Raw genomic sequence first — 25,607 nt, 5'->3', positions numbered from 1 at the left:
GCTCGCTGTACAATGTGTCTTTGGGGATCCTGCCATCTTCCATGCGGCTCACATGGCCAAGCCATCTCAAGTGCCACTGACTCAGTAGTGTGTATAACCTGGGGATGTTGGCCGCCTCGAGGACTTCGGTGTTGGAGATACGGTCCTGCCACCTGATGCCAAGTATTCTCCGGAGGCAGTGAAGATGGAATGAATTGAGACATCGCTCTTGGCTGACATACGTTGTCCAGGCCTCGCTGCCATAGAGCAAGGTACTGAGGACACAGGCTTGATACACTCGGACTTTTGTGTTCCGTGTCAGTGCGCCATTTTCCCACACTCTCTTGGCCAGTCTGGACATAGCAGCGAAAGCCTTTCCCATGCGCTTGTTGATTTCTGCATGTAGAGACAGGTTACTGGTGATAGTTGAGCCTAGGTATGTCCTGTCCACTAAAAGGATAAATCAAAACCAGCCAATTACCACATCAATCTACTCTCGATCATCAGCAAAGTGATGGAAGATGTCATTGACAGTGCTATCAAGCGGCACTTGTCCACCAAATAACATGCGCAACATTTTTCAGTTTGGGTTGAGCCAGGGCCACTTGGCTCCAGACCTCATTACAACCTTGGTCCAAATATGGACAAAAAGGTTGAATTCCAATGCTCAGCACAAATGAAGATGGTTATGGTTGTTGGAGGTCAATCATCTCAGCCCCAGGGCATCGCTGCAGGATTTCCTCAGGATAGTGACCTAGGCCCGACCATCTTCAGCTCCTTCCCCAATGACCTCCTCTCCATCATAAGGCCAGAAGTGGGGATGTTGGCTGATCATTGCACAGTGTTCAGTACCATTCACGACTCCTCAGATACTGAAGCAGTATGTGCCAGCATACAGCAAGACATGGGCAACATTGAGGCTTAGACTTATAAGTGGCAAGTAACGTTCGCATCACACAAGTACCAGGCAATGACCATCTCCAACAAGAGAAAATCTAACCACCTCCCAGTCAATGGCAAAGTGTTGGGAAAAAAAAATCCAGGAAGATACACTGAAAAGCCAAAAATGAGGTTTCTTCTTTTTAAAACTGAGAGCAATGGTAGTGTAGTGGTTATATTACTGCACTAGGGCGGCACAGTGGCGCAGTGGTTAGCACCACAGCCTCGCAGCTTCAGTGACCTGGGTTCGGTTCTGGGTACTGCCTATGCGGAGCTTGCAAATTCTCCCTGTGACTGTGTGGGTTTCCATCGGGTGCTCCGGTTTCCTCCCACAGCCAAAGACTTGTAGGTTGATCGGTAAATTGGCCATTGTAAATTGCCCCTCGTGTAGGAATGTGGTCGGGAATATGGGAGAATATGGGATTAATGTAGGATTAGTTTCAATAGGTAGTTGTTGGTCAACACAGACTCGGTGGGCCAAAGGGCCTGTTTCAGTGATGTATCTCTCTACAACTAGTAATCCAGAGACCTGAATCCAGGAAATATGAGCTCAAATTCCACCATGGCAGGTAGAAAATTTGAATTCAGATTTGAAAATAAATATCAGTAAACGTTTTCAGATTGTTGAAAAAAACCATCTGGTCTGGCCTAATGGTGACTCCAGCCCCACTCAGAAGTGGCTTCTTGCCAAGATGAACAGTATCATAAAATGGCTATAAATAGATATATCAAGTAAAAGAAGCAAGAGTATGAGTAGAAACTGGCAGCAAACATAAAAGAGAACCCAAAGGTCTTCTTTAGGCATATGGGTAGTAAAGGGAGGAGTGGGACCAAAAGAGGGATTTATGCATGGAGTCAGAGGGCATGGCTAAGGTACTAAATGACAACTGTCAATGCATCAGTCTTTACCAAGGAAGAAAATGCTGCCAAAGTCATAGTGAAAGAGGAGGTAGCTGAGACACTGGATGGGATAAAAGACAATAAAAGGTGAGGTTTTGGAAAGGCTGGCTGTACTAAAGTTGAACCAAACCCAAGATGTCGGGCTCCATGGCAGGAGGGGGAAGGGAGCAGAAAATTGTTCCGGCAGAAGCCCACCACGGAGGGCGATGCTGTGAGGGCCCGACCCGATCCTCCCGGCAGGAGCGAGGCTCCGTGGCCGCCTCCCCAACACTGGGCAACAGGACCCGGATTTAAATATTTAAATTACTGACGTACAGAAATTTTAATCAACTGACCTCAAGTGTTCCGGGCGCGTCGTGATCTTCAGCATGGTGGCCTGCCCTCCCGCGCCTTCAATTGCCTGTCCGGGGTAAGCCAGCGTGACACTGGTGGGGGCGGGGGAGGAGTTAAAATTTTCAGTGCGGGGGTGGTGGGGGGGAGAACAGGGTCAAATAAACATAATGGGTGATGGGGTGGTGGGAATGGGTGAACTTTAAACTTTGTGCAGTCTGGGGCAGGGTAAAGGTCAAATTTAAAAGGTACGTGTTTTGGGGCAGGAAGGGCAAATAGTTAATGTAATTGTTATTGAGGGGTGGGAAAGGAGAGTTACAAAATTATTGTATAAATTTTGGGGGTGGGGAGATACTATAAAAATTCAAATCGACTGGCAGGGCTGACTGCTGTTTAAAAATGGCACCAGCACCTGCCCACAGGCAGCTGATGCCATTGCCGGGGACAGATAGCCCATGTGACTGAGGAAGGGGCAGGCCGCACCAGCTATTTAAATGAGCTGCCAAGCGTGACATCGTGTCGGTTCTTTGGCATCCACCCGATAAGTCGCCAAGACTGGATCAGATGTATCTGAGGTTACTGAGGGAGGTAAGGGTAGAAATTGAAGAGGCACTGGCCATAATCTTCCAATTCTCCTTAGGTATAAAGGTGGTGCTGGAGGACTGAAATGGTGCAAATCTAACACACTTGTTCAAAAAAGGGCATAAAAATAAGCCCAGCAACTACAGGCCAGTCAGTTTAACCTCAGTGTTGGGAAAACTGTTAGAAATGTAAATCCGGGGCAAAAATTAACAAGTCACTTGGACAAATGTTGATGAATAAAGGAGAGCCAGCATAAATGTGTTAAGGTCAAATCGTGTTTAATTAACTTGATTGAGTTTTCTGATGAGGTAACAGAGGTTGATGATGGTTGTTCATTATATATCAATTGTTTAATTATATGCAAGTGGAGGGTATTAATTAGGGTCTTACTTGAGCACATATAAGGAGACACTGAAACTAAGCGGAGGCTGTTAGGAGATATACTGCTTGTAATCTTTCACTCTGAAAATAAATAGAAGACTGAGTAAAGATTGGCTCTCGTATCATCCTTCATCAATGGGCTTTTTGGAGATTAACATGGCAGCAGAGGATGATTGCCTAAAGGTGAAGACTGAAAACTAAAAAAAATGTTCAGATCGAAGGCTACAATCCTGGTAGCTATTGTGAGAAATTGCAGAAGGCAGTTGTAAATTTTTGGGGTACGATTACCTTCCAATGTTCTGAGAGTCTGAAACATATGACCAGTGAAAGAATGAGGTAGATATGTGGGTGCCATTACGTCCCTACCAAAGAGGAAACATGGTATGCCCTTGGTGTTGTCACTTCCTACCAAAAGTAAAAAGAAAAGAAAAGGAAAGGAAAGAAAAGAAAGAAAAGAAAGAAAGAATTTTGTGAGCTGGATATCTGTCAGTTAGATACTGATGAAGTCTGAATCTTCTATCATAATTCTTGGGTGAAATTTAGAAAGATGATCCATTAAATGCCTTTGAGTCGTGGTCAGACTTTGATAGATTTTGGAAAGCAGATGGTTATTCAGTAAAGGAATATATCATGGACTTTAACAGCCTGCATAAAAGACTGAGGAAATCCAATTTGGAGATCCCTCGTTCAGTGCTAGAATTCAAGTTGCTGGATTGTGTGAAGATTGGGAGTCAAGCTTGTAGACTTTTAAATATGTTGGTTTAGATATTAAGCAGAGTAGATCTAGAATAACTTTAGATCAGCAATTCTATTTAGAAAGTGTTACTCCTATCGCAGTTAATCATGTTAGGTTATCACTGAAAGCAGAGACAGAGCAATTGCAAAACGTGATTGGTCAATTGAGCTGGTTGTGCATTCAGACTAGACCAGATGCTGGTTTTGATGTGTTGGTACTACAACGAAACACACAAAATTGAGACTGCTTTAAGGGCAAATAAAACATTTAAAATATTAAATTTGGAGCAATCCATACTTAAGTTTCCATCCTTAGGTGACCCAAAGAATATGAAACTAGTCATTTTTAATGATGCTTCACATGCTAACCTTCCTGATCGGTATTCAAGTACAGCTGGTTTTACAATATTTCTGATGGGTGAAAATGAGAAATGTTGTCCTTAAGCTTCAGAAGCTAAGAAAATAAAAAGGATTGTTAATAGTACTTTAGCTGCAGAAACACTGGTACTTGTGGCGACAATAGATATGGGGTTAGATTTGTCAAATATTTTAGGTGAGATTCTGTGCAAGGGTCATACTGAAGATTGGATACCCATTGAAAGTTATGTAGATAATTGTTCCTTGTGGGATAATAAATACTCTACAAAAATGAGAGTGAGGAAAGGTCACGGATTGACCTTGCTGACTTGAAGCAAAAAGAAATGCTTGTACAAATAAATTGTTCGGGGTCCTAAAGAGGTATCTCACAATACAATGCTTTGTACAGAATATGCAACTAATTTTGATTTGCTTTGAAATGTTTGTGCATGGTAAACTCTAAGTTTTGTTTAAAGAGAAAGTTGAGAGATTTGATAGAGGTGCTCAAAATTATGAGGAGTCAAGACAGAAGGTAGGGAGAAATTGTTCCCATTGGCAAAAGGGTCGAGAGCCAGAGGACACCGATTTAAGATGAATAGTGAAAGAACCAAACGTGAGCAACAACTTTTTTTACACAGCAAATGGTTCAGATCTGGAATGCACTGCCCGAGTGTGGTGGAGGCAGATTCAACTGTGGCTTTCAAAAGCGAATTGGATAATTATCTGAATAAAACAAGTTTGGAGGGTTGCGGGTAAAAGGTAGGGGAGTGGGACTGGATGAGTTGCTCTTGAAGATGATGGGCTGAATGACCACCTTCTGTGCTGTAACCATTCAATGATTTTATCTTGTACCACCTGAGCAAATAGGGCACTGGTTAAATTTCTCAAATGTCTTAAGTGTAGATTTCAAATGGACAACAGAACAAATTGGCAGTGTAGAATGTGCGGCACTTATGGCAGCTAACCAACCAGAAATTATTCATGGGTACATGATGCCTGTAATTTCATTAAAAATACCTTTCAAAAAGAATTCAGGATATTGTTGAATTAAAATATTATACCATACCAGCCAGAAGTGCAACAGTAAGATTTAATCTTGTAAGGGAAATGGACTCTAAAAGCAAGGGCTGCTCTTCCAAAACAAATAAGGAGCAGAAAGGACATCTCACATTGCCGGCCACTGAGGCCAAAGAACAATAGAAAATGGACTGTATATTTTGGTATACATTCATTTTTTCCCCATCATTGGAGAACAGTCATATTGTTGGGATCCAGTACATATGCATGAGCTCCTGTATTAAAGTAACCCAATTTAGGAAAACATATGTTAATCTTGGAATCGAATACTATATGGTATTCAAGTGCAAGGACTAAAGTGTAAATGCCAAATATGGCAACAAATCTCCAAGTTCAATGAACTAGAATTGGACTGCACTTGCTTCTGTCTTCCTTCAGTCAAACTTGATGTCTCCCTAAGGCAAAGTAATCTTGGTGGGAGAATGGACTGTGAGAATAGTTGCCGAATCACAATTGTACACAGGTGACATAATTCACTTAAAAGATTATTATTGGCACTGATCTATTGGCGCCCTCACAGAGTACATACTGGCTTATCACCATTGGACTAGGCTGTCTTTTATCATACAAACCGCTGGTGCTTACTGGCAGAAATGCTGCCATCTATCAGAAGGGAGAAGATACTTCTGTTGCTAGCAACTCTTTGTCTCAAAGACTATTTTCCATGGTGAATCGAAGGTTATAAGGTACAACAGAGAAAGTATTTTGTGAGCAGATAGTTGCTTAACTTATCTAAAAGATATGAAGTATCTGGAGAGCCACCAGAAGACCAGGGTGGCAACTTTACAAAAACAATTCTAAAATTTCTTGATTTCCCTAGCTCACCCAAGATCTTGAACAGAAAAACATTAAAAGTTAATTGACAACTTATCAGAATTAGTTAACCACAGAGATATTTATCATTGAAACAGCAGGAAAAAACAGACAATATGTACAGATGATGTCAGATCGCAAACCTTTGGGATTACTTTAAAAACATTTATTGTTCGGTCAAGAAGATCATGATGATTGATTTGGTAATGAAAACAAAGAAACTGAACTCTGCTGCAGAAAACAGCTGACGACTGCTAACATGTCTGAGGAGACATCAGCTCCCAAGAAGGGTGCCAAGAACGCCTTGAATAAAAGTGACAGCAAAGAGCAGCAGGGAGCGGAGAAGGTAAAGGAAGGAGAGTTGCCCATCTGCATCTACAAAGCCATGAAGCAGGTTCACCTGGCACAGGCATCTCCAAGGCCAAGAGCATCATGAACTCCTTTGTGAATGATATTTCTGAGCTCATCATGGATGAGGCTTCCCATATGGCCATTACAACAAGGTACACACCACCAGGTGTTGGGAGATCTAGACCGTCGTACATCAGCTGCTGCCCAGGGAGCGGGCCAAGCATGCACACTGTCATGTTAATTGTATATTAATTGTGTTCAATTGTATGCAGGTGGTGGGCATTAACTGGGGATTCACTTGTGCCCCTATAAATAGACACAGACTGAAACTGTGGTGGATGGGTTAGGAGGTGCATGTGCGTAATGTGTATCTGTAAATAAATGCTTATAGCAGTGTGTAAAGATTGGATCCAGTTCTATCCTTCACCACCTGGCTTTCTGGAATAGAACAGTTGGAAGGGACAATGACAGTGACCAAATACGCCAGCTCCAAACAAAACTCCACAATGTGCTGAAAACAACATATTATTGCCAGGGAGTAATCAATTCTTTTGCCCTATTAATTACTTTTCAACAAAGAACTAACCAACAACAGGTTTGGCCAAAAACTTGTTCTGTTTTTATCAGCTTACCCACATGAAATCTTGGCATTGAAGACATTTGTGACTTTCAAGGATCTTGTACTCAACAACTCAAGAATAATATTTTTGCAATAGTAGGTATATGAGGTTATCGTTTAAGTTCTGGCTGCAAAACTCCCAAGTATTGCTTAGGAGTCAGGCTGGAATTAAACTAAACTTAAAACTGCCATTCGTTGCAGAGGCAAGTGAACATTTCCTGACATCACATCATGTAATCTATTTCTCTAAAGATTTTTTTTAGAAAAAGCAATATACAGATTGAAATTATGGAAGAATAGGGAATTGACATCCAACATGAAAAATTACATAGCTTGCACATATACAGATTCCAAGAACTACAGAAAAGTCCAAGAATTGAAACAGCTACAACCACAGACGTTAATGAGCTGTGATATGGATAATCAACCAGTGGATCCTGACTAGACCCACACTGGCATATCAGTGCCTCCAAGATCAAATGCTGCAGCCCAACCTCTGCATCCATAAAGAATATCACATACATCAGATGGTTAGAACTGTTTTGCAACACACTTCATGAGTTTGGATGGGATGATTACATAAAGTTTTGTAAACAATTCGGAGACCATGCCCGACTTCACACTGAGTCCCATCCATATAACATAAATCAATTACAAAAGTTTTGCTGGCTGGCCAGGATATTCAGAAAGTCTTTGAGTAGAAAGAAGTAATTTGGCTGAAACTGAATACCATACAATTTTACATTGGAACAGTCACTGCAAACATTACATTAAGAATAGATTTATTCCAACAAAGTGAAAGTCAATAGCTAGAACCAGGAAAAAATAGAATCTAATAACTTGAGTGTGGTTAGCTAAGAGCTTAATGAACTACAATTCCTAGGATCTCAAGAAACTTGGAAAAAGTGCAGTATCCCTATTAATGGACTGTCTACAGAAAAGGGATCTAAAATTTGTGACAGAACGTGAACCTAGCACTCTGCAAGCCCAGCACATGGCAGTATCTGTAGAAAGTGATGCCAGATGACTGAAGACGAAAATACACATTGACAAGTCTGAGATGATGTCAAATGATGGCACCATGATACCTGGAGACATAGTCTAAAACAGAACATTAGACAACGGCAGAAACAATGGTCTCAAAATAATTAGGTTTATCCAAAGTACAATTTTAGCTGTGTGGTGATGAGGGCGTGAACTTTGAAACTGCTATTGTCCCGGATGTAGGCAGTACGCTTATGATTAGGATTCAAAATGTCCACAAGTCCGTGTCTCTTAAGCCAGATGATATGGTAAGATCTCTACAACCATATTTTGATAAGACATGCAGTCAAGATTTGTCAGCCCCTGGCTTAATGATTTTCTGTCAATTGTCATAACTCAGTTACAAATGTGGTAACTGTGTGAGGGGCAAACAATTGTTGAAGTTAACTGATAAAGTAGATTGAAGAGCTGGAATTCTGAAGAAAACTTGGTCCCTGCTGGTAACTTCGAAGTTCTACAAAGCTTCCATCCGTTCAGTGATGAAACATTGTGACATGTTTGGCAAAGAAAACCAAGTTCTTCCTGAACACAGTAGAATCAAAGGCCATGCACACCAATAGAATTAATGAAGTTGGGATACTGCATATTACAGTCCATCTTCTACAACAGATATTATACCAAAGCTGCTTGTCCCCTATAAGATTATGAATGGAACAGCAAATGAAGAGTTGCTGGTGCTTAAGCCAGACATCTATATTGAAATCAAGTACACCGTTGCAGCTGAATTGGGGTCTTAACACTCTTTGTTAATCAAAAACATCCACACTAACTCTGTGATTAAACTTCAGACACAGGTTCTCTTTCCTAGACAGTGCCACTACCTGGAAGTCTCTTTATGTGCAGAAGGGCAGTCAACTTAGTGATCCAGTGTCATTATAGCATCAATGGCAAATTTGATGCCAACCTGTAGCATAACACAATCTGTTTTTTTTTTTAATTGTGCCCTTACCACCACTATATTAAATTTCTTGTGATATATTTCCTCATTATACTATCCCTTGTTGCACTCATTTTATGCTGCTAACTACACAAAAAAATCCTTTCGACCAAAGTGCTCCTTAAGATAAAAATTCTGTTGCCAACTGTTAAACATCCAAAACCCGTCTTCATACCCTTCAGATAGCATTGACAAAAATCGTTATTTATGCTTGGGCTGCGCAATTCTCCAAATCTGAGACTTGAAGTGCCATCGGTATTGAGGGGAATAAAAAAACAAGTACTGTGGCTACACTGCACAGTTCTTTACAATAACTAATGGTCTCACCAAGCTGATTTACATTTCAGCTGGAGAAAACACCTACATACAAAAAGCATTTTACTCCTCCTGAAATCAGACCAGTCAGTCTGCATCTAATCAACTCAACATTGGATTTAGCTCTACGATAGGGAAAACTGTAACAGACTAAAGTGGAAAGTTGTCACCAGACTTTCATCTATCAAGAAATCTAAACTTCTTGTGGGCCAAGACGTGGCAGTTTTGAAAACATTTGTTCATGGGATGTAGGTGTAGTTGGCCAGGCCAGCATTTATTGCCCATCCCTAATTGCCGTTGAGAAGGTGGTGGTGAGCTGCCTTCTTGAGCTGCAGCAGTCCATGTGGTGCAGGTACATTCACAGTGCTGTTAGGAAGGGAGTTCCAGGATTTTTACCCAGCGTCAGTGAAGAAATGGCAAAATAGTTCCAAGTCAGGATGGTGTGTTGCTTGGGGAACTTGCAGTTAGTGGTATTCTCATACACCTGCTGCCTTGCCCTTCTAGGTGGTAGAGGTCACGGGTATGGAACGCGCTGTCGAAGGAGCCTTGGTGAGTTGCTGCAGTGGATCTTGGAGATGGTACACACTGCTGCCACTGTGTGTCAGTGGTAAAGAGAGTGAATGTTGAGGGAGGTGGATGGGATGCCAATCAAGCAGGCTCCTTTGTCTTGGATGGTGTCGAGCTTCTTGAGTGTTGTTGGAGCTGCACCCATCCAGGCAAGTGGAGAGTATTCCATCATACCTGACTTGTTCCTTGTAGATGGTGGACAGGCTTTGGGGAGACAGGCGGTGAGTTACTCGATACAGAATTCCCAGCCTCGGGCCTGCTGTTGTAGCCCCAGTATTTATGTGGCTGGTCCAGTTCAGTTTCTGGTCAATGGTAACCCCCAGTATGTTGACAGTGGGGGGAATTCAGCAATGGTAATGCCATTGAATGTCAAGAGGAGATGGTTAGATTCTTTTGTTTGAGATGGTCATTGCCTGACACTTGTTACTTGCCATTTATCAAACCAAGCCTGGATGTTGTACAGGTCTTGCTGCATCTGGACACCAGCTGCTTCAGTATGTGTGTGGTCGCGAATGGTGCTGAATATTGTACAATCAACAGCGAACATATCCCCACTTCTAACCTTATGATGAAAGGAAAGTCATCGATGAGGCAACTGAAGATGGCTGGGCCTAGGACACTACCCTGAGAAACTCCTGCAGCAATGTCCTGGGGCTGAGATGATTGACCTCCAACAACCACAACCATCTTCCTTTGTGCTAGGCATGGCTCCAACCAGTGGAGAGTTTTCCCCGATTCCCATCGAATCCAGTTTTGCTAGGGCTGATGATGCAATACTCGGTCAAATGCTGCTTTGACGTCAAGAGTAGTCACTCTCTCCTCACCTCAGGAGTTCAGCTCTTTGGTCCATGTTTGGATCAAGGCTGTAATGAGGTGAGGAGCTGAGTGGCTCTGGTGGAACCCAAACTGAGCATCAGTGAGCAGGTTATTGCTGATAGCATGGTCAACGACACCTTCCATCACTTTGCTGATGATCGAGAGTAAACTTATAGGACAGTAATTGGCCGGGTTGGATTTTCCTGCTTTCTGTGGACAGGACGTCCCTGGACAATTTTCCACATTGCCGGGTAGATACCAGTGTTGTAGCTGTACTGGAACAGCTTGGCTAGGGGCGCGGCTAGTTTTGGAGCACAAGTCTTCAGTATTATTGCAGGAATGTTGTTGTTCCTTTTCAGTATCCTGTGCCTTCAGTCATTTCTTGATATCATGTGGAATGAATCAGATTGGCTGAAGACTGGCATCTGTGATGCTGGGGACCTCAGAAGGAGGCAGAGATGGATCATCCACTCAGCACTTCTGGCTGAAGATGGATGCAAATGCTTCAGCCTTGTCTTTTGCACTGATGTGCTGGGCTCCCCCATCGTTGAGGATGGGATAATAGTGGAGCTTCCTCCTCCTGTTAGTTGTTTAATTGTCTACCACCATTCATGACTGAATGTGGCAGGACTGCAGATCTGATCCGCTGGTTGTGGGATCACTTATCACTCTCTATTTTATGCTGCTTCCATTGTTTGGCATACAATTAGTCCTGTGTTGTAGCTTCACCAGGCTGACACCTGATTTTTAGGTATGTCTGGTGCTGCTCCGAGCATGCCCTCCTGCACTCTTTATTGAACTAGGGTTAGTCCACTGGCTTGATGGTAACAATAGAGTGGGGGATATGCTGGGCCATGAGGTTACAGATTGTGGTTGCATGGAATTCTGCTGCTGCTGATGGCTCACAGAGTCTCATGGGTGCCCAGTTTTGACTTGTTAGATCTGTTCAAAATCTATCCCATTTAGCACAGTGGTAGTGCCACACAACACGATGGTGGGTATCCTCAAAGTGAAGACGGGACTTTGTCTCCACAAGGACTGTGCGGCGGTCACTCCTACCAAAACTGTCATCGACAGATTCATCTGCGACAGGTAGATTGGTGAGGACAAGGTCAAGTAGGTTTTTCCCTCTGTTGGTTTCCTCACCACCTGCCGCAGACCCAGTCCAGCAGCTGTGTCCTTTATGACTCAGCCAGCTCAGTCAGTAGTGCTGCTACTGAGCCACTCTTAGTGATGGACATTGAAGTCACCCACCCAGCATACGTTCTGTGCCCTTGCTACCCTCAGTGCTTCTTCCAATTGGTGTTCAACATGGAGAAGCACTGATTCATCAGCCAAGTTGGTAATCAGCAGGAGATTTCCTTGTCCATGTTTGACCCGATGCCATGAGACTTCATGGCGTCCAGAGTCAATGTTGTGGACTCACAGGGCAACTCCCTCCCCACTGTATACCACTGTACCACCACTTCTGGTGAGTCTATCCTGCTGGTGGGACAGGACATTCCCAGGGATGATGATGGTGGTGTCTAGGACATTGTCTGTCTGTAAGGGATGATTCTGTGAGTATGACTATGTCAAGCTGTTGCTTGACTAGTCTGTGGGGCAGTTCTCCTAATTTTGGCAATGTTAAAAAGGAGGACTTAGCAGTATCAATGAGGCCAGTTTTGCCGTTGTCATTTCCAGTGCCTAAGTCGGTGCCGGGTGGTCTGTCCGGTTTCATTCCTTTTCTCAGACTTTGTAGCGGTTTTATACAACTGAGTGTCTTGCTAGGCCATTTCAGAGAGCATTTAAGAGTCAACCAGATTGCTGTGGGTCTGGAGTCACATGTGGGCCAGACCAGGTAAGGACGGCAGATTTCCTTCTCCAAAAGGCATTAGTGGAACAAATGGTTCTACAAAAATCGGCAATGCTTTCATGGTCACCATTAGACTATCTTTTTAATTCCAGATTTATTAATTGAATTCAAATTTCACCATCTGTCATGGTGGGATTCAAACCCATGTCTCCAGAGCATTAGCCTGGGTCTCTGGATTACTAGTCCAGTGACATTGCCACTACGCCACCGCCTCCCCATATCAAGATTTGTAGGACACTATATCAGATCAAGGCAATCATGCACTGGCTCACAATCCTCGTTTTAAATAAGAGGGACCACGTAGCATTTGCCAAAAGGGAATACTTTGGTAGATTTGGAAGATCAAGCAACTTATCCAACAAGGAAACCCATATTCATGTAAAATAATGCTGATCATCAACCTAACAAGACTAGTCGCTTTCCATCTGATTGAAGTCAGACTAATGGGAAATCGTTAACATGCCTCTCTTCTTGAGGACAAAAATCACTCATATCTTTAAAGATGAAGTGGTTATGTTGAACACCAGATTTTCAGAAGAGCCAGCCAAATTCAAGGTATACCACCAAAACTTCCACCAAACTGTCGCAATTTAATCTGTTGATTCAAAGTAAAGAACAACAAAGCAGTCATCTTATTCAGAGCCTTGATCCTGGAAAGTGTACTGGCCCAAGCAGTACAGAAGTTGCATTCTTGCTGCAATAATTTCAGATTAATCTTAGTCAGTGTTGACCTGCATGGGAGAGCACCAACACTTTCCATACATCTCTGAGGGACAGAAGCCAGGTACCACCAACTGCACACCAGTATTCCGACTGTTCGTGATGTTAAAGCTCTTGGAAAAGACAAGTCAATGCCTCAAAATGTAAATGGTGATATCCAGCTGTCAGTATGTTTCAGAGGAAAACTGCATCCTTTCAGTCGCATGGTCAAGAAATGATTCTCAAATCATTCGCTCCTGACACTTATTAGAACACCCTAAATAATCTCAAAACTAGCCATTTTCACTACATCCGTCAAGTTCTTGAACTGGATATACAACTTCCTTGGGAGGACACAAACCTGGTTTGATATAGGTCTGTCGCATCACAATATCTACACAATGAGAGCTCTCCAGGAAGGGTGGTTGTTGCTATTCTGTCCTCAGCATCAACAAGAGTGATTTTTTTGTTGTTGTTGTTGCTATTGACAGCACCCTCCACAGTGAGGTTAATTAATGGGATAAAAACAGAAAATGATGGAAATACTTAGCACGTCAGGTAGCATTTGTTGAGAGAGAAAGAGTTAATGTTTCAGGTTGATGACTGTTCATCAGAACTAGAAAATGTTAGGACGTAACAGGTTTTAAACAAGTGTAGAAGCAGGGGGAGCGAAAAGGAAAGAACAAAAGGGAAACTCTGTGATGGGGTGGAACGCAGCAGAGATTAAATAACAAAAGGGATGATGGTGCAAGGCAAAATGAGGTGATAACGGCACAAGAAATGAAATAAAAGATGAGTCTATACACCAAAGGGGCAAGAGCGCTACTTGCCCAAAAAAACATGGATGACAAAAGGGAGTTAAGGGACAACATAAACCAAAAAGAAAAAGCATATAAAAATGCAAAAAAAAGCACAAATCTTATCCTGCCGACTGGGAGAGATACACAGAATGGTTACAAAAATAGTAAGAACTACAAAAAAGGAAAAATGAAAAGAAGCTTGCAAGGGATATCAAAATCAACACAAAAAATGTTCACAATTATATTAGGAAAGTGAGTGTGATTAGGAGCAATGTGGGCCCTTTGAAAACTGATAATGGTGATATTGTCAATTAAAATTAGGAAAGGGACAGCATGTTGAATAATTACTTTCCATCAGTATTTACACTAGAGGAAGAGATCAGCAAGCCAGAAACCACAAGGAAACTCTTTGAATCTGGCACCAGGTCTCGCCAAAATTAATGTGATGAAGAAAATGGCAGTAAAAAGTGACAAATCTCCAGGGCCAGATGGTTTCCATCCCAGGGTTTTAAAGGAAGTAGGTGAAAACATTACAGATGTTTTAACTATAATCTTCCAAAATTCTCTCCATTCAGGAACCGTTCCTTTAGATTGGAAAATTATGCATGTCACTCCGCTATTTAAGAAAAGTGACAGAGGAAAACCAGGGAATTATCGATAGTTAGCCTAATATCAGTTGTTGGGAAATTACTAGAATCTATAATTAAGGACAGAGCGACTGAATACCTTGACAATGTTCAGTTAGTCAGAGAGACACAGCATGGATTTGTAAGCAGTAACGCCTAGCTAGCCTAATGGAATTTTTTTTAAGAGTTGTGGACAGGGGAATGTCTATGGATGTTATTTATATGGGCTTCCAGATGCAGTAGATAAAGTCCCTCATAACAAACAGTTTGCTGAAGTTGAAGCGCATGGAATTGACAGCACATTATTGACCTGGTTAGAAAATTGGCTGAGCAGCAGCAGACAGAGAGTATGAATAATGGGCAAGTACTCTAATTGCCAGGATCTGGCTAGTGGTATCCCACAAGGATCTATCTGTGTCGAGGCCTCAATGATTTACCGTATTTATTAACAACTTAAGATGATGGATAGCCACATATTCAACTTTATCATTGGCACAAAGACTGCAAGCAGTGTAAAAATTACAAAGAGAACTACGGCAAATGTATTTTAATGTAGGCAAGTGTGAGGTCATCCACTTTCGACCCAAGAAGGATTGATCAGAGTACTTTCCAAATGGCGAAAAGCTGGGAATAGTGGAGGTCTAAAGAGACTTAGGGGTCCATGTAGATAGATTAGTAAAATATTGTGGACAGGTACAAAAAATAATCAAAAAGGCTAATGGAATGCTGGCCTTTATATCTAGAGGACTAGAATACAAGATGGTAGAACTTGCGCTACTGCTATATAAAGCCCTGGTTAGACCTCACCTGGAGTACTGTGGGCAGATCTGGACATCATACCTTAGGAAGGATATATTAGCTTTGGAATGAGTGCTGCACAGATTTACCAGAATGATACCAGGACTCCAAGGGTTACATTACTAGGAGAGGAGAGATTACATAAATTAGGATTTTATTCTCTGGCATTTAGAACATTGAGGAATGATTTGATCCAAGTTTTCAAGATATTAAGGGGAACAAATAGTCGCCTCTCTACCTCCCCTATTATTGCTAGTTGGGGAGTCTAAGACTAAGGGGCACAGCCTAAAGGTTAGAGTCAGATCTTTTTGGAGTGAAGGTAGGAAACACTTTTACACAGTGTCAGAAGATTAGAACACTCTTTCACAAATGGCAGATGATCCAAGATCATCTGATTTTTGTTAACCAAAGGCATTAAAGGAATATGGGACAAAGGCAGGTATATAAGTTAAGTCACAGATCAGCCATAATGGTATTCAATGGCGGAACAGGCTCGAGGGGTTAAATGGCCAGTTCTATTCCTATGTTTTTATGGCTAGAGGAGCAACAAATGACAACAGCAAAATCGCTGTCACAGGCAATGTGATTGACTCTTAAACAGGCTTGCCGAGCAAAACATTCAGTTGTATTCAAGCGGCAGCTCACCATCTCAAGGGCAATGAGGGATAGGCATTAAATGCTGGTCCTAGCAGTGAAACCCACATCCCATGGGTGAATAAATAAAAGATGCAGTCTGAAAAAAATTGCAGAAGTGGCTAATATCTAAAATTGTTGAATTCAATGCTGAGTCCTGAAGGCTGTAATGTGCCTAATCAAAAGATGAGGTGCAGTTCCTTGAGTTTTTGTTGAGCTTCGTTAGAACAGTGTTGGAGAACAGAGAGGTCAGAGTGGGAGTGGGGCAGAGATCTAAAATATTTCAGACTTCTAGCATCTGCAGTATTTTGCTTTTTAATTAACGGGAAGTTACTTTCAGTGCTAAGAGATGACTAAACTCTGTTGTGAAAGATTGGTGATATGGTCATATATTCACATTTCTAGAGTGGTCTCCAGCTCCTTAGCTCAGTGTTTATACCCAAGCTACTTTCAAGCAAGCAGGCAACACAGATGGCTAGAAAAGCTGGCAGGTGAGTAGGAATATGGAAGCTACAGGATCCTGCTGCACATGCATTATTACCATCCAGTTTACCCTGTTATAAAGAACAGCCTATCATTTCTTGTTGGATTCAGTACACTTCAGCTAATCCACTGGTCTGTTTGGCTTTGAAGTTGCTCCAGTCATGTAAAATAGAATCACAGAAATTTACAGCACGGAAGGAGGTCACTTGACCCATCATGTCCATGCCAGCCAACAAGTAGCCATCCAGCCTAATCCCACTTTCCAGCTCTTGTTCTGTAGTCTTGTAGGTTACAGGACATCAAGTGAATATCCAAGCACTTTTTTAAAGTACTAGAATGCATCCTACAAGGCACGAGAAAGACGTCAAAGACCTTAGAACCAAGGCACAAAATTGTGACTAAAGCAGGACGGCAGGAGTTGCACACGTTTAAGCCAGCAACACAAAGATTCTTGTAGCTGCACCTCAGAATCAATCCAGAATATTCTCACAATACCAGCAAGGAAGTTCTTGTACACCTCCTCTCCATCTTACAGAGCTTCAGTCAGCAACGTCTTCCGGTACTTTGTCCCTCAGAAGTCTAAGGGTTACTCTCCATTTGCATACACTAGGCCAGAGGAAGCCTTCAGGTTGCCCAGCACAAATTCTCGAGGCTGTTCCATTTGATCAAACCTCAACAAATCCAATTCCGGAGGGAAATTATCTTCATTACAGTTGCTGCCGGTCTGGATTTGAGAGTGTAATTGCTGTGTCCTGTGGAGTTGATTTGAATTGTTTGAGGATGTTCCAAATTTAGCAGCAACACCTCATGGTGTTCATTGATGTAAATTTCAAGAATGAAGTAGAGAAGTACAAGTACAATGCCATCAAATTTTAATTATTTTCATGTGTAAGATTTTATTCAGAACAGCAAATCAAGTCAATTATAGTATTATGTTCCAGAGCTAAACAGCAACCAGACCTGATGAACACTATAGGCAATTTATCGGAAAGAACAGTATATGTCAGTACAACTGATTTCCCAGAGCACTCTTTCAGGCTTTGGGCTATTAACATGAAATTATTGACATTTGCTTACGCTTTAATGAAATGATGCAATACGGCCAAAGATACTAGAACAAAAGGCAGCACCATTGAACAATGCAGTGTGACTATAGTTTGCACAGGAGGTAAATCATTAGAAATCATTAGCTAATTAATTATCTCTACTCAAAAACCTTTTAAGTTAATAATATATGCATTTATTATTTTTGGCATTGTATAATAGGCTAAACATAGACCATCTTCCATTCATGTGTTGCCATTATAAGTGTAATTAGGTATATGCCCTACATAAGGAAGAGTGCTTGCCACATTTCATTAAAGATCACTTACTAATAAACCGGAAGTACAGCCATTATACCCTGGTCAGGCTAATGACCTGTCTACCTATTAAAAAAAGTGGGATCTTGGTTATGGAAACAACCCAAAGCACGATCTGCATGGAAGAAAAGACCCAGCTTCAAGGAAAACACCACTGATGTTGTATTTTCAATGAGGACATCACAGTTAAGTTACAACTAGTCTTTTAAAAAAGTCAACAGACATAATTAACACGCAAATGCATGCCAGTCCACTTTACCTAGAAACAGCAAGTAACTTCTTCATTGTCAGAATTATTGCTAATCTGAATTCATGGCTCATTTAAACTTAATGTTTTGTCACATAAATTGCAAAAGAAATATTTCACCACAAACTGGGTTTCCCCCAAATTACTCCACTAAGACATACACTATGGTACTATTCCATGTGTTGACACTATCCTAAAATAATGGATCCCTTCTGGAGTTCTATAGAACTTAAACATAAAATACAAGAACCAACACAATCAGAGCTAATTGGCTGGCACAAGATGCTCTGCAGTTTAACAGACTGGGGAGAACCAAGGGACATGATTTAAACTATGTAAGATTAAAGATAGTTTGGATGTTAGACAGTTCTTCGTTTCCTAGGGAGTAGTGAGTCTCTGGAATACACTGCTGGCTGGTGTGGTGGGAGCTGACTCTCTGTATGCTTTCAAGTGGGAGTTCTTGACTGGAGCAGAGATCACATCATACAGAAGGCAAGAGCCTTAACAGACAGCAGGTGGTCCAGGTAATTGCCTCGACTGGTTTCGTTTGCTTGGGGGGGGGTGTCACAGAGGAATTTTCCAAAGTAGTTTTTCCCCTTATTGGCCCTGGGTTTCTTCTCTATCTTTTGAAATTATATTGCTGGTAGAGGAAGGGCTCAGTCATGATGCTCCAGCCATCATAGTTTGGGCCAGGCTTGATGGACCATCTGATCTCTCCCTGCCAGTCAATTTCATATGTTTGTATCTTCATACAAAATTTCACAGATCCAGTTCAAATGAATACACAAGGTCAGCATCTAAGTTCAGAACTGGAGTCCAAGTACTTTCAAGCAGAGGTGAAAAATAAAAGAGCTGCCACTTACCACGTTACAGATCATATAATTTGCTTCTGGATTTACTTGGGCTTCTTACCAGAGTACCTTCGTTAAAAAGAAACACACAGACCACTTTTGTTGTGAGTTCCAGTCTGTGCTTACAGTTGACAAGACATTCTTTAAAAATAGACCAATATCAATATCAGAAATTCATTGAAAGGAGACCATTTTCAAATTCCACAAATTGTTATGACAGCTAAAGGTCGATCACAAAACTCGGTCTCAAAAGGTTTGGGAAAATACCACTGAAAATCAACAATGTGAAAACCAATTTGAAAATTGGTCAAATATTTGAATATTTACAAAAAGCATGATTCTCTCCCTATTTTAACATTGATTTCAGCTAAAAACATGTGATTTTTATTTTTTTTATTTTGTTATTCGGGTTTAATTTCTGCTTTATCTTAAAGATCTTGTTTTTCACCATCTATTTTTCTCCACTTCCATTCGACCACTTTCTTCCTCCTTTTCAAATTTCTCTTTGATTTCTTTTCCAATCCTGTGCATAATCCTTGCATATATTTTAAAGCACAAACAGGAAACACAATACACTCTGGCATCCAATGCAGCTCCAGTTGTGGCTGATCCCAATTTTGCTCGGAGTGTAGTCCAACTACCAACTTCTCTCCACCTCTCGATCCAACAGTTTGGTCTGAGCTCAGTGTCGTTCCAAGAAATAGCGTTCCGCAGTCATGACCAACTACCTCATACTGTAAACGTTTAGATAATGAAGGTATCCGCATCTCTCTACTTTGGATAAATGCAACGATGTAGTTGGTGGGACGTTGCGGGGACAGTTTCGTGGGTGCCACGGGGAATTTTACAGCAGTGCCGATGCAAACAAACTGCATTTAATTAAGCTGAACAGATCGAAGATACAACATAAATACACAGTAAATCGCTTCGACAGAAGCCGCCAAACGCTCACTCATTTCTTACAACCCGATGTAATGAAGATTAATGCGCAAATCAAACTTGGTTTCAACGTCTCAAATCGGGTTACAAGTCTTGCAATGTCTTCTAACTGGTGGGACACTTTGCACCATTGGGGATTGGGATAGTCAGCAGAGATCAATCCTTTGCCCGTTGAGTTGGACAACAATTATTCGGACAATAATGTCGCCCACAGTAAGCAGACATTCTTACCAACAACCAACATCCCCATTCGAAGCTTCCAATCAACCCCAACAACCTTTGTGCCAGACATAACGGTTTCAGGCAACCCCGGTCTGATTATCCGGCTCATGGTGATGGTTACCGTGCATTTGACCACCCACCTCACCACATGCAAAGCTCGACCAAAACATGTTACTTTCCACTGGTGCCTTGTCATATGGCGCGCTCGCCTGGTACATTTCCATTGCACATTTCAAGTGGTACATTTCAATTGCATTTTTCAACTGAGGCGGTCGCACCGCCCCTTCCCCTCCCCTCCCGCCTCTCACAAAAGGCGTTATTATCTGATGAGCTGCAACTCTTTAATAACCAAGGCGGAGATATTTCAGCGGCAGATATGCGATTCGGCAGCCCACAGGATTGGTCATCCACTTTGTATAAGTGGCTATTTTTAAGCATTCACTGCCACTTGTAAAATTACCCTAGGAAGTAATAAACGCGGTGCGTTTCTGACGTGTGTCTTGCTTGTCTCCTACCAAAATATTGTATGCATTTTTTATAGGCTAACATATTAAAACGTGGTTAATTGGATAATATTAAAGACCCCCCCAAATAAAATCAACCCGTCCATTTTCTACACATGCATCATCCAATACTGTACTTGTGACACTGTAATGGGAGAAATATTACTGAACCTATGACTAATAGGCAGCACTGTCTTTTTTTTTTGGAAAAGCACCTTCGGATCTGAGTGCCTGAAAATGCAACTACGAGAAGCAAATTCATATTAGTCTTCCAAGCAAGAATATTAATTATGAAACTGTGGCGCAGACTTCCAGAAAGACCAAGAGCAAACACATCTTACGAGCTGCTAAATGTGCTTTATAAAAAATGTGCATCAATAAAAGTACAACCTGCCACCACACTGAGTCACCTTACGGCACGCTGTATAAAATCCCATTCTTCCAGCCAGCGTATTGCAGGGAGACGCATATACACATTTACAAATAAAGTACATCTCATAGCTACAGAGAGAGAGAGAAAGAAAGCAATGCAAAATAAAGAGTCATAATGAGATTTGAAACTCCATCCACTGAGCTTCCTGCACACTGATGCGAGCAGAAAAGTCGTCAGCCGTCCTGTCATTAAATTAGTGCGTACACACTTCAGGATCTCCTGCTGTACTCGTTCCTCCTGCTACCTCGCCAACCTGGACTTTCTACCCCCAACCCCCGCCCCTCTCCCCTCCAAGCTGTGGTCATTGTAGTGCTGCACCTATCTGCCCCCTCAGATGCAACCGCTAACTCACTTTTAAGGCCTATCATCAAGCAATGCATTTAAGCATTAAAAGAGAAAGCAAGCGACAGCGCTCCCATCCCACAGCTTCTCAATTTTTTTCCCTGTGTGCAAGAGAGGGCGAGAAAGAGGAGGGGGGAAAATTGCAAGCAAGCAAGCCTCGGAAGAGCTTCGGCTACTTTCTAACGCGTCCCCCTCGTGTTGTATCTAGTTGGAGAGGGAAGGGTGATAAGCAATTAAAAAAAATGTTAAGAGCAGTACCTCGTACAGATCTCCTGAAGCCATGCCCGCTTTTAGACGTGGTCGCTGCTTGCTTGCTGCTGCTGGTGTTGCTGCTGTTGTTTTGGCGGCCGGGTTGCCCGAGTGCTCCTTTGCAGGCTGACACACACATTCACATACACACACATATACAGGAGACTGGGTTAATGCGCAGAATCCGCCGCTAGCGTCTCTCTCTCTCTCTCTCTCGCTGGCTACACTGTAACAGGAGGAAGTAGCAAAACGCCCCGTCCAATCCCGCAGCGCCGAACAAGTAACGCGGCCGGCCCCACGTGCGGGAAGGAACAGGACAAGTAGCGAGATGAAAGATACATTTCCCTTGGAATAATTTACCTGGCGAGGACTTGCTCCACTTATCACCAACACCTGAGAACAGAAGGAGAGCACATTTTTGTAATTAAAAAAGTCACATTCCCAATGCTTAAGCAACATGCCATTGCTTTGGAGAACAAAAAAATGCATAATTTGTAATTAAAATATGCTTTTGCATTAGTATTTTTTTAAAAGCCACATTCCCAATGGTATAGCAATGCGCTTTGTACAGAAAAATGTTTACAATTTTTAAATTGTTTTTAAGAAGTGCGTTCCAAATAATTGGTTCCCTTCCCCAAATCGATTATTTGACCTGCAAATGTGTAAAATATTGTAGTTGGATTCATATATATAACATATATACAATATATGTATCTGTATTTATATTTATGATACGACCTTATCTATTTACATTGTAATATTTGTGATATGCCCATTCGCGTATTGAATTATCTGTATAAAAAGTATTTTGATCAGAAAACGACAAACTAGGAGCAAAGTTTGTCTCAGCACCTTAACGTTAGGGAGGTGAGGGATGGGAGGAATGGAATTTCTGGGATGTCCTTGTCGGCACAGTAGGCGGATTCACTGGAAAGCACGTGGTGCTAAAAATGCAAGAGCTTTTTGACAAAATGTTGGGATTGACATGAATGGGGAACTGCCAAATGAAAGACTAAAGTTCTTATTTACGATCCCTCCGATAAATACTAGTCATCTCACGTGATCAATAACTTGCGCCCATTTGGGTCAAACGTGTCACGAATATTGCACGCTTATGATGACTAATCGTAGGTACAGTGAAAGGAAAGGTGACTATCAATGTGAACCAGCGATACATGCTGAGTTGGCAGACAACCTTAGCAATGATCATCGATCCTGAAACATTAACTCTGTTTCTCGCTCCACAGATGCAGCCTGACCTGCTGAGTGTTTCCAGCACTTTCTGTTTTCTTTTTACGAATGACTTAGTGGTGTAAACAACCCAAGCTGAGCTCCCTGGATTTCTGAAATCGTCAGTCCACACCTGTGGCCTCTAAGGGGATATCCAGTGCCCTCTAAGTATGTTAAGAGTCTCTCCTGAATATTGCCTTACTGATGGCCAGGTTCAGAAATTTCAAAATATGATTAACAATCTTATTAAGTTTCACAGACTTGCTATTACTCTACGTTTTCACACCTTCAGTGCTGCTACGTTTTGACCAGACATCTGTATACCACACACCTTGTGTTTCTCTCTTGATTTTTTCTGTACATATTCTTCCATTTGCAAAAGTATTACCACAATTTGGCAACACAGTCAGGTGACCATGTACAAACTGCAGGGACATATCGAAGAGCAATTAAAATTGTGCAGACTAAGTGGGGCCCCTTCTGGAACTCGAGTTGCTGGTGAGAAGTGAATAGCAGGAGGTGACAGTAAGTGACAGGTTGGTGGCGGGCATGCATATTTTTTAAACTGAGAAACATAGGTGAAGGGCCAAGGCAAGACAGCACAAATGAAAAAGGAAGATGAGAAATTTAAGCAAGTCAAAAAGTGGTGATTACATGACAATAAGCTTGTGTTGTAAAGAAAGACTTGCATTTATATAGTGCCTTTCACAACCTCAGGACCTCCCAAAGCACTTTACAGCCAATTAAGTACTTTTGAAATGTCATCTCTATTATAATGTAGGAAATGCGGCAGCCAATTTGCACAAAGCACGTCCCACAAATAGTAATGGGATTATGACCAGATAACCTGTTTTTTATTGATGTTGATTGAGGAATAATAAATATTGGCCAGGATACTGTGGAGAACACCCCTGCTCTTATTCGAATAGTGCAGTGGGATATTTTAGCTTGTAGATTGCAGGAAAGGATGAGTTTGTGCCATTGTCAGCTCTTCACCTGGGGCTATTTACACCTATGTCATTTTCCTTCTCATTCTTGAGATGGTCTGATGAGTCTTGCTTTCAACGCAGTGAAAATGCATGTAGGAATGTTTGTATTTTAGAAATAAGAAAGGTTCAGAGGAGTAATTGCTATAGTAGCACATTATACTGTTGTGCATTATATCATGTACAATTCACACTTGGTTTTTGTGAAATTTATTAAGAATCTCCCACTAAGTAATGTCAGCTCCAATCTGCCAGCTTGGTCAACAAAGGATAAAGCGCTTCTTGAAATTATAGTGATGTGGATAGGAAATGAAGTACATTGGGGGAACACTGGACCCTGTTCCAGGCTTCATACTCAAATCTCACAAAAGTGTAGTGTAGTGAAGTGATAGTTCAAAAATCTCTGATTTGTCCAATTTGATATCTGATTCCAGACACTGGTGCCAAGATCCATTCATGCATATGATTGTAAATTTACATTATCTTTCACAAATATTCATGACTTTTGGGGATAGAAGCTTCCCTCTTTTTTATTGCAGCTACTAAAATCCTGAGACACTCGCTAACAATAATTCTGAATAGATATTACAGACAGGTGGTAAAGGGATGTGGGTGATTCCCACTGTTCACCTCCCTATGGACCGCAATCGTGTTTAGTTTAACATGATGAGTTAACCCTGAGTGTTCTACTTGCCATATAAACAGACAGTGACAGTTTTCTTGTAGGTTTAAAACAGAAAATGAACTATTTATTGAACAATATTCATTCTCTGAAATGTTCGCAAAATCCCTGACACACGCATTCACTCTCACATACATTCTCAAGAGAAGACAGCTTGAAGGTAAAGGGTAAGAGTTCAAAATGTGGTAAGTGTTTGTAGTTTATAGTAAACTTGTTGAATCATCTAAGTAGGACAGTCTCTTTTAAAGATGCAGGCCTGGGTGTTTGTAGTCTTGAACTTGTTGAGGTGTTGTAGATATCTAGTGGTTAAGATTTCAGACTGGAGGTGGTGGTCACTTTCAGTTCTTTGCTGCACCAAGTTGAAGTGAAGAATTGGTAGCAGGGCTTCTTCTTGTTTAGGTTGGATCTTTCCACAATCCCTGGATGGACTCCTTCTGTGATGTATTGTGATCGCTCCCTCTCTCTCCAGAGGGTTATCTTTTAAGGTTACAATTTGCCATATTAGCATTTCTAGTACCTGGCACATGATCTTCTCCCTTGGTGTGACCACACAATGGATCAGAATGTGGAATCCATGGCCATCCATTAATGTCTGGATGCGTATCATTCTGTTATGATTTGTCTACTTCACACCTTCTTTGTCTCAAAAAATCCATTCAATTCAGGAATGTCTCTTGATCATTTCAGGATGGAATGTATCCTTTTGTCCTTTCGAGACAGTGAAGCAGTGTTTGAATATACAGCCCAGATTATCTGATCTTTGGTGGCCATCTTTTGCAGCACATTGTCCACTTTTTAAAGAAAAAGTCAATTTCAAAGGTTCCCTATTGAATAAAGTTTGTATTTTAAAAGTAGGAATATAATGTGTCTTTGCTGGGCATGACAAAGAATATATACTAAATGAGGCAATATCTGTCTTTCCGAGG

The 25,607-nt window shown here is 41.6% G+C and overlaps 1 protein-coding gene across 2 annotated transcripts in view; it reads right to left on the bottom strand.

The window, feature by feature from the left end:
• The window catches only part of LOC137378733 (chromodomain Y-like protein 2), a 142,169-nt gene extending 120,188 nt beyond the window's left edge, over positions 1-21,981 (bottom strand). The window contains exon 1 of one of the 2 annotated variants that reach the window (XM_068049094.1): positions 21,793-21,981. In XM_068049094.1, the coding sequence (XP_067905195.1) occupies positions 21,793-21,816 (24 nt within the window). In that variant the 5' untranslated portion in view covers positions 21,817-21,981. Of the gene's footprint in view, positions 1-19,107; positions 19,170-21,792 lie in introns of those variants that run through there. The other variant, XM_068049095.1, reaches the window with a different exon arrangement.
• Between the last annotated feature and the right edge of the window lie 3,626 nt (positions 21,982-25,607).

This window comes from Heterodontus francisci, chromosome 17, assembly GCF_036365525.1.
Source record: "Heterodontus francisci isolate sHetFra1 chromosome 17, sHetFra1.hap1, whole genome shotgun sequence".
Taxonomy (NCBI): Eukaryota; Metazoa; Chordata; class Chondrichthyes; order Heterodontiformes; family Heterodontidae; genus Heterodontus; species Heterodontus francisci.
The sequence above is the reverse complement of the archived record's forward strand: the minus strand, read 5'-3'. Positions and strand labels throughout refer to the sequence as shown.